This window comes from Streptopelia decaocto, assembly GCF_964273445.1.
Source record: "Streptopelia decaocto genome assembly, chromosome: 6".
Lineage (NCBI taxonomy): Eukaryota > Metazoa > Chordata > Aves > Columbiformes > Columbidae > Streptopelia > Streptopelia decaocto.
This window is the reverse complement of record NC_138660.1, coordinates 51955378-51965328: the sequence shown is the minus strand read 5'-3', so window position 1 is coordinate 51965328 and position 9951 is coordinate 51955378. Positions and strand designations below refer to the sequence as shown.

The 9951-nt window shown below is 59.5% G+C and overlaps 1 protein-coding gene across 1 annotated transcript; it reads left to right on the top strand.

Moving 5' to 3' along the window:
- Positions 1–32: 32 nt before the first annotated feature.
- On the top strand, positions 33–9819 carry PLCD4 (phospholipase C delta 4). The gene is made up of 16 exons (XM_082055610.1): positions 33–129; positions 2584–2636; positions 2981–3139; positions 3634–3864; positions 4106–4233; positions 4791–5022; positions 5281–5482; positions 5783–5927; positions 6421–6573; positions 6936–7076; positions 7441–7597; positions 8017–8133; positions 8414–8592; positions 8744–8879; positions 8965–9114; positions 9245–9819. Exons 2-16 carry the CDS (start codon positions 2612–2614, stop codon positions 9349–9351), a joined length of 2262 nt encoding a protein of 753 aa, XP_081911736.1. The 5' UTR covers positions 33–129; positions 2584–2611; the 3' UTR covers positions 9352–9819.
- The last annotated feature ends 132 nt before the right edge of the window (positions 9820–9951 follow it).

Here is a 9951-nt window from a genome sequence, read left to right as displayed (position 1 = left end):
CAAGTGGTGAGGAGAGGATTTATTGCAGGCGGGAGGAAGAGGGGGCGTGATGTGAGCTGAGGAGACTGCGTGGCCTTTCCCAGTGGGAGCTGGCTGCATCCCTGTGGCACCACATTTCTCCTGGAGCAGGTAACACAGAGGGGTTTTGGGGGGTGGTGCTGCTCTGTCTTGCTTTGCAGGAATGCAGGGAGAGAGCGCTTGCTGCATTCCTTCAGTGTGTTTGCAGTTGCTGCATCCCTTGCCCTGGGGGGAGAGGTGCCAGCAGTTTTTTTTTCCTCTCCTTTAAGGTGTTACTTCTCCCCTGGATTTTGCTGGCCCATCCCAGAGCCTCTTGTCTGACCCACCCCAACCCCAAATCATCAGCTGCTGGCTGGTCCCCCTGTGTGGGTCAGGCTCTGTCCTCAGGTGCTGCAGTGTGTCCTGGGGTGGGGGGAAGGCTGTGTGGGGCTGGCATGGCCACGCCCATGGTGGCATTAAATTCTGCCAGGAGACTGTTGAAGCAGCTGGGGAGTGCTTACACCCGCTGGCCCCCCAGTTCTGCTTGGGGACTGTCACCTCTAGGTGACAAGCTGTGGTGGCTCAGTGTGTGCTGAGGAGAGCTGGGGCTGACCCTGGCAGGGGTGGGCAGTCCTGTGGGAAGCCCTTGGGACGGGTTTCTCCAGCACCTGACGGTTGTCCCACTTCCCCTGACAGTGTGACTCAGGGGTGAGGGGAACAGCCGTGTGTTTGTGTCCGCACTCGTGGGATCTTCCCTGTGCTGGAAGGGATCATCTCTTCTTCCCTGTATGTTTGGGGAGAGCACAACTCCTGGGGCAGGGATGGGCTTGCTTGGGCTGTGCTGGTAACCTGGGAGGTCTGGCACTAGGGGAGATCAGTTCAGTTCTGAAATCTCAGTGCAGTTACAGGCCTGAGGACTGCAAGCAGATCCCTTGCACGCTGCCTCTTTGCACACATGTGTGCCTGGGTGCAGAGAGGACAGGCCTGACTGTGGCACAGAGCCCATCTCTGTCCCAGGCCAGCATCTCTCTCTGCTCCTCCAGCCTTGCTGCCTCACCTTCCACCCCAGCTTCCCAAAATCATCCTAGTCTCTGTCCCCTCACCTGTGGCAGCACGGGGGGCACAGGCCAGGTGGGTACCTGGAGCTGTGAGCCTGCAAAGTGGTCGTGCTGGTCTGGGTGCTGCCAGGAGGCAGGAGAGTGCAGGCAGACAAGCGACTGGGCTTGTCTCCCTCTGGTTCCTTGCAGGCTGTGGAGTGCAGGGGGAATGAGAGTGTGCTGCATGGGGTACAGGGCACTGCTAGGGCTGCATAAGCCAGTGGCCATCAGGCCACCCACTCTGCAGGGCCCAAGAGGAACGTGGTGCTACCCTCCTGTTTGTGGGTGCGGGCAGACCAAGCACTGGGCCAGTGGGTTGGTGCCCCCCAGCACATCAAATGCAGGGGGGGCTGCAGGCACTGCAGTGAGTCCTTGCGGTCTGAGCCCTGCAAGAAGGGCCTTTGCTGGGAAAGCACAGCCCTGGCACTGGGCACTGGGATGTTGCCCCAGCTGCTCCATATATCCAGCAACATGTGAGGTCCCTGAGAGTGTGGACAGGCAGTCCTCATGTGCTCTGGGGACAGCTAAACACCCACAGACAGCCCCACGCCCGGCATATTCCCCAGCATGTGCTGTGCTGAGCCCGCGAGGATCTGGCAGCCGGGCTTGGCAGCTGCCTGCACACTGACGGCACTGGCTATTCCCAGCCCCAAACCCTCGATGCCTGTGCTGAGTCAGGGGCCTGGGGCACGGCTGCCACCCCTGCGCCCCAGCACAGAGCTCTTCACCTCCAGGAACCCCCTGGTCCCCTCCTGCACCCAAATCCCAGCCCACCAGCTGTGGCATCTGCTCCTCGAGCACCCAGCTTCAGCACCGGGGTGACAGGCACATCCAGCGATTTGTCAGTCTAATTAAAGCCTTAACAGCCTAATCAAAGCCTTATTGTCAGTCCAGTTGTATTTATAGTCCCACTTGGCGCAGTGCACTCCCCGTACGGCTGCCGGTGCAGTCGTGGCCCCAGTGTGCTGGCGTTCCCTGGGGAGAAGGGGTTGGAGGAGCTGCGGGTCCTGCTCTGCACCCCCTTCCTTGCTCTCACAGTAAGTAGGGCTTTCCCTTACTTCCAAATTTTCTTGTTAGAGGCCATTTCCCAGTCCGTGGGGGCTTGTTCTTGGCTTTCCTGGGCACCCCCAGGGCAGTTTTTCCCAGCTCCCAGGGCCACTCCTCCCCCGAGAGCACCAGGGCTCCGGTACCTGCTGGGCTGCAGGGCAGCCGTGCTGGCAAGTTATTATTTTCCTCCGATATCTTTTGAGCTCCAGCTTCCCGGTAACGCAAATTAATATTTCATGAGCACAGCGAGGTGAACTCGACACTTAAGGATGGCAATGACCCAGCAGGAGACAGGTGCAGGTGCATCGGCCATGGGCAGAGGCACACGCACCTTGCACACGCGTGGGCACAGCCGGAGAACACCCGGCGGGACACGGGCACAGTGCGGGGCTGCAGCCCTGCTCCCGCCCCCCCAGCCACCCTCTCTCTCTTCCCTCCCCAGCGGCTGCCAGCACAGAGGAGGCAGAGCCATGGCATCGCTGCTGTGCAACGCCCGTGAGTGTCGCGGCAAAGGGGAGGCACAGGGCACCGGGTCAGCTGGATTTACACCGGGGCAGATTTGGCCCCTGGGTTGAGCTTGCTTTGCTACACCTGGGAGCATCCCTACTCCTTGCGGCTCTTGGGAATTTGGGCTTGGCAGCACGAAGGGTGGGTGGGAAAAGTCGATGGGGAACCACTTTCTGCCCCTCTTGTGGTGTAGAGAGTTTGTTTGGGGTCTGTCCCTCCTCCATCCCAAACAGAGGGACCACGTGGGGTCCCAGAGGTAGCAGAGAGCAAGGTACCAGGGTGCAGTGCCCAGATACTTGCACTCTCAGTGATGCAGCTCACACCGCCCCCAGGTATCCAGCTCACAGACACACTGGAGCAGATGCAGCAGGGGACGCTGATGCGCAAAGTCAAGTCCAAGAGCTGGAAGAAGCAGCGTTACTTCAAGCTGCAGGATGACTGCATGACCATCTGGTACCAGTCCAAGAGGACGGGCAAAATTGAGTCTGCCTGTGAGTACTGACTGCTGTGTGTTGGCCATGGGGCCACCAGTAGGGTTCAGAGTGAACAAGGATGTGAATATATAGAGATTATTGGAGCCATGTTAGCAAAGGGTACTGGGGCATTCAAGAAACACTCTGCATGCATGTGTGTGCTCTTCTCACCCCCATCTCTCCATGAAGCATCCTGCCCCCAGCAGGATCACGAGAGCTGAGTAGAAGTTGCAGCTGATACAAGTGGAAGCTCTCACAAACCAGCAGAGGAGTAGACAGACAGAGGTGTGGATGGATGAGTAGCTCAGTGGATGGATAGCTGAATGGGTAGATGGATAGATGAGTAGCTCAGGGGGTGGATGGATGGATGACCCCCTGGCTGGGTGGATGGATGGATGAATGGATAGATGAGTGGAAAGAGGGATGGCTGAAAGGAGAAATACCTGTGGGCAGTGCCCCCTGCCCTGTGGTCCTCGTCCCCCACAGACAGGCCTCCCCTCCCTCCGCCCCAGTCTCCATCAGCGATGTGGAGACGGTGCGGGAAGGGCACCAGTCGGAGGTGCTGCAGAGCCTGGCTGAAGAGTTCCCCCCTGAGCGCTGCTTCACCATTGTCTTCTACGGCCGCCGGGGCAACTTGGACCTCATCGCTGGCTCAGCAGAGGAGGCACAGTGCTGGGTCCAGGGCCTGCGCCAGCTAGTTGAGGTGGCCACCAGCATGGACCAGAGGGAGAAGATAGACCAATATCCTTCCTGCAGGCACCACTCTGCCATCCACATCCAGTCCTTCCTCCATCTCCTGCCATCCCCCAGGCCCTACATCTCCAGCCATGCCTCAGTCTGCGCTTAGCTCTTCTGGGTTTCACCATCTGCAACAAAGCAGGGGGCGCCCACAGAAAAAGGAAAAGAGGCCCTCTGATGCTCCCCAGCTCCACCTCTCTTAGCCAAGGTCCTTTCCCTTAACATCTCCCTTGGTTTCTCGCACATGGATTCGTGACTGGTTCCAGAAAGCCGACAAGAATAAGGATGGACGCATGAACTTCAAAGAGGTGCAGCATCTCCTCAAGATGATGAATGTAGACATGAATGAGGATCATGCCCTGCGGCTCTTCCAGGTAAGCATCACACCAGAGGGTGTGGAGGGGCTGGGGTGGGACTGGAGGGGCTGGAACACCGCCCTGCAGAAGGTTAGGATCACTTTCTTCTGTCTGTCATTGATCCACCTAATCACCCATCCATCCATTAATTTGTTCACCCAACTACCTGTTTACCCAAACAAGCATCCATTTGTTCATTTATGTTAACTAGCCAAGGCAGCTGTTCCTCCCATTCATTTGTCCGCCTAGTTGTTTATCTGTCCACCCAGCCACCCAGCTAGCTGTTTATTTACCCGTCAATCCAGCCAGCCAGCCAGCCAGCTGTCCATCCATTCATCTGCTTGTCCATTTCTCCATCCATAGACCCACCCATCTATCAGTCCACCTGGCCAGCCCTCCATCTCCCAACCCATCCATTTATCCATCCATCCCCGCGCTGATGGATGCCTACCACTGCTGCTGGCTTGGAGTCTCTGTGCCCTCTGCTGGGGGTGGGAAAATCCCCCCACAGCCCCATGGGGTGGCCAGGACACCCTATTTTGCCCCAACTGGGTACTGAGCAAGCTCACTTGCAGGCTGCCGACAAGTCAGAGTCGGGGACACTGGAAGGGGAGGAGTTCGTGCTCTTCTACAAGGCCCTCACACAGCGTGAGGAGGTGCTGAGCCTCTTCCAGGACTTCTCTGAAGATGGGAAGAAGCTGACGCTGCTGGAGCTGGTGGATTTCCTGCGGCAGGAGCAGCTGGAGGACAAGGGCACGGAGGAGCTCGCCATGGAGCTCATTGACAAGTACGAGCCATCGGAGTCAGGTGAGAGCTAGTGTAGACATGGGCTGTGCTCTGCATGGGTGGAAGGTGGGGCTGAGACCCACAGCCCCACAGCGGGGGCATCCCCAGCCCCATCTGCTGCCCACCCTCCCAAGGTTACTGCCCTGGGGCATCTCTCCCTGTGCCTCAGCCTCTGGCAACAGCCATATCCACCAAGTTGGGGATGTCAGGAGCCAGCAGCAGCTCTGTTTGCCCCCATCCTGTCCTCATCTGTCACTGAACCTCCCCCTCTACCTACAGCCAGGGCTCGCCACGTGCTGAGTGCTGACGGGTTCCTCATGTACCTCTGCTCCCCGGAGGGCTCCATCTTCAACCCCCGGCACCAGGCACTGTGGCAAGACATGAGCCAGCCGCTCTGCCACTACTTCATCTCCTCCTCCCACAATACCTACCTGATTGAGGACCAGATCCGAGGCCAGAGCAGCATTGAGGGCTACATCAGGTAAAGGGGCTGCTCCCTCCTGGTTGCCACCCAGCACCCTCCTGTCCCAGTGCTGTGCCCTGGGCAGCTCCATGGGGCAAACGTAGAAGCTCCTCTGCATCCTCCATGACCCAGCACCCCTGTGGACACACCATGGGGTGCTCAGCAAGGGGGATGCTGAGCTTAGTTCTACCTGCCCTGCATGCAGCATCCCCCCCACCCTTGGTGGTTGTCCCCTGGTCCCTGTAGGGGTGACACCCAGAGGCAGAAGGGAGGGCACGTGGCTGGTGTGTTGTCCCAGGAGTGACAACCCACCCCTAGGGCTCTGAAACGGGGCTGCCGGTGCCTGGAGGTGGATTGCTGGGACGGGCCAAATGGGGAACCCATGGTGTACCACGGCCACACCTTCACTTCCAAGATCCCCTTCCGGGAGGTGGTGAGCACCCTGGAGAAGTACGCCTTCAAGGTAGGATACCCTTCCCTGCTGGGTGTTGTGGGTTGCCCTTGGTGGATGGGACATAGCTGTGATTTGGGGCAGTGATGGGTCTCTGGAAGAGGAGTGGTGCTGGGGCTCACACACCTGGTGCTGCAGCAGGTCTGACCTCACCATAGGTGAAGAGGGGTGGCTGTGTCCCTTCCCAGGGGACAGCACTTGGGGGTATGACCCACAGCGCTGTGCTGTGCCGTGCCAGGGGACGGGAACTCATGCAGACATAGTCTCCTGGGGTTGCAGGCTTGAGATGGGGCCTGAGGGTGCAGGGGTGAGATGGGGCCTGGGGGATGCAGGGATGAAATGGGATAGGGGAATGCTGGGGAACTGGAGGGGTATGAAGGTCTCAAGGGGATACAAGGACACACAGGGAGCTCCATCCTGGCACTGATCATGCCTGGGCAAAGCCCATGTGAGCACTCTCCAGCCCCACTAAGGCTGATCTCCACCTGTTCACGTTGTTCCCCAGACCTCAGACTACCCGGTGATCCTGTCCCTGGAGAACCACTGCAGCATGGAGCAGCAGGAGGTGCTGGCCCAGCAGCTCAAGTCAATCCTGGGGGAACAGCTCCTCACCACCACCATTGATGGGCGTGTCCCCATCCAGCTGCCATCCCCAGAGGTATGGACAGTGCATGGCCATGCTGGGCATCGCTGTCACGCCTAGCAGCAGGGTGAGGAGGTGGCTCTGCTGTCCAGAGGAAAGGCCAGGCCTGTCCCAGCATTGTCCTGCTTTGCTGGAGCACTTGAGAACCCTGGGGACAGTTTTCTCATGTTCACAGGGGTCCCAAAGCTGTCCCCAAGGTTGTCTGCCCATGCCCTGCAGAGCCAGACAGCAGGGCAGAACCCTCCTACCCCATCCCCTTCTGGGTGCTGAACGGAGCTGTCAGTGCTGGCCCCCTCAGTGGGGTTCTGTGGGACAGCAAGTCCCAAGGAGGGGATGGACACCCTAAGGTGCCCACCTCTCTACGCCCAACTCTGCAGGAGCTGAAGCACAAGATCCTGCTGAAGGGGAAGAAGATCGGGCGGCTGGAGGACACACTGGATGGGCCAGGGGACGAGGCACCCGATGTGTCTGATGATGACAATGGGGCAGAAGCAGAGGAGGAGAGGCGGAGGGCAAAGGTGGGTGGGCTGAGCTGGGGACCAGCCATGAGCATTGAGTCACCCATGGGCACTGCTATGGGCCATGGTGACATCCCAGTGCCAAGAGGAGGGGCAGAGACTGTAGGGACAGCACCAGATGGGAGGCACAGCCCTTTCTGCCCCTGGCCATGCCAGCCCCCTCTTTGCACAGTGTCCCTGTTGTGACACCATGCTGGGCAGCCCTGCCTGCTCTGTTCCTGGTAAGAAGGCTGCCTGTGGTGGGGATGCTGTCACGACCAGCACCCCCATGGCTGTTCTGGCCTTTCCTGGGCTCTACAGCCCTTGTGAGTGCTGGGGGACGATGCTCCCGTCAGGAGGGACCTAACACAGCCATGCCTTGCAGAAGGACAAGGAGAGCCTGGCACAGGCGTTGTCTGACTGTGTCATCTACTGCAAGAGTGTGTCCTTCCGGGGCTTCCAGGAGGCCCGCAGCCATTCCCGACCCTCTGAGATCTCCTCCCTTGCCGAATCCAAGGCCAGGAAGCTCATACGGGATGCAGGTGAGGCGGAGGGGGCAGCGGCACCAGGGGACCAGACCAGGGTGGAGGCAGCACATGGCTTCCTCAGGTGTAGGGCTAGACCCTCCAGACACCGGTGTTACCTCCCTGTGCAGAAGAAAGAGGGTCCAGTGGGGCTGTAACCTGGGTTTTGGCTGTGATGGGTGAGTGGGGGTTATTGGCTTAGATAGTGAGGGAGGACGCCTGGGTTCCTGGGAGGAGAGAGGGATGAGAATTGGTGGGTGGTAGATTGAAGGATGGATGGTTGGATGGATGAAAGGATGGATGAGTGGATAGATGGATGGAAGAGGAGGTGAGTGGGTGGATGGATGGATGGATGGATGGATGGATGGGTAGCAGATGTAGGTGGTTGTGCAGGCCGGGGAATGACTCCATGAGTGGCTCTCACACTCCATCCCTAGGAAACGAATTTGTCCGCCACAACACCTGGCAGCTGACACGCATCTATCCCAGCGGGATGCGGACTGACTCTTCCAACTACAACCCCCAGGAGATGTGGAATGCAGGGTGCCAGATCGGTATGGCTGGGGGGTGTCAGGACTGAGGGCCGGGGAGAAGACCCAGGGCCTGTGCCAAATGTCACTGTCAACACCCATGCTGGTGTCACCCACAACCCCAGCTGGAGCCAGGTCTGGCTGCAGGCTCTTGCTCTGCCCTGGGGAAGCTGGGGGTACCCAGGCATCGGTGCCTTGTGCCCCTGTGCAGCCCCACATCTCTCCGGCCTTGGGCACAGGCTTGTTCTCAGCCTCAAGCAGGGGATGGTCCCCAAGCTGCCCTTTCCCTACCACCCTCCCCCAGTGGCCCTGAACTTCCAGACGGCTGGCACAGAGATGGACCTGTGTGATGGGCTCTTCAGCCAGAACGGCTGCTGTGGCTATGTGCTCAAACCACCCTTTATGAGGGATGAGGAGACTCTCTTCAACCCCAATGACCCCAGCAGCTGGGAGCGCCACGGCCCCATCACTCTGACCATCCAGGTACAGTGCTGAGTAGAGACCCTGGGGAGCCATGACAGTGTCCTGAGGCTCTGTCGGTTCCAGCCTTGGGCAGCATGCTGGAGCTGAGCAGCCCCCTAGCAGATTTGTTCAGCTGCTCCCCAGCTCAGAAGGTCCATACCCCTTCCTGCAGGTGATCAGCGGGCAGCAGCTGCCCAAAGTGGCCAACAGCAAGGATAGAGCCATCATCGACCCGCTGGTGCGTGTGGAGATCCATGGGGTCCCTGCGGACCAGGCGCACCAGGAGACCAAGTACATCGAGAACAACGGTGAGCCCCACAGTGGCACCAGGGAGCCTGCTGCACCCAGGCAGCCCCCTCCCTCGCTCTCCCAGCACCCGCTCTCCCTTCCCAGGGTTTAACCCCCGCTGGGATGAGACGCTTCAATTCCAGCTCCATGTGCCGGAGCTGGCCCTTGTCCGCTTCGTGGTGGAGGATTATGACAAGACCTCCAGGAACGACTTCGTGGGCCAGTTCACCGTAGCCTTTGCCAACATCAAACCTGGTGAGCAGCTGCTGCCCGGTGGTGGTGGGGGGCCAAGGGCAGCCCCACAGGGGTGTCTGGGCTCAGCTGGGTGCTAGAGGGCAGGGTGGGGGGGCAGCTGTCAGCCAGACCTTTGCTGTCACCCCTACAGGCTACCGCCACATCCATCTCCTCTCCAAGGATGGCACCAGCATCCCACCCTCTTCACTCTTTGTCCATATCCGCATCACTGAGCCACCCAGTCCTGAGCAGGACTGAGCCCCTGGGGCAAGCAGGACCTGGATAGAAGCCATAGAGCCGGCCCCATGCAGCTGGGGCCGCAGAGCCAACCACATCACCCTCTTGTTGAGCCATTTGTGTCATCCCTGTGTTACCCCTTGTGTCACTGCTGCACCTCTCTTTGCAGTGGCCTCCAAGGGCTGGAAAAAGGTACTGACCTTCCCTTCCCAGGTTTAGGATGCTGCCTCCAACTTGTGAGTGTGGGGTCTGCACTAGGGCAGCCCACCCTGGCCATGAGGAGGAGAGATGGTGCACAGCACCCTGGCTCTGCCGCAGGGGCTGGTCCCCCCGGGCCCAGGGAGCACGGCTGGAGCTGAGCAAACCCCAGGGCTGAGCAGAGGTGGGAGAGGAGTCAGTCCTCACCGCTCCACCCCTGCAAAGCTGCATCACAGCCCCTGCAGCTGCTCCTGGCCTATGCCTGTTGCTGACCCCTCCTGTACCCTTTCTCTGTAAACAACTTAATAAATTGTCTGGTGACAGGCAGGTTCAGGTCTGGATGCAGTGGTGCTGGGGACAGATGGAGAGCTGGGCTTCTCAGCCTGCAGGCACCTGCCCCATGGCTCACATCGAGCTCCAAAC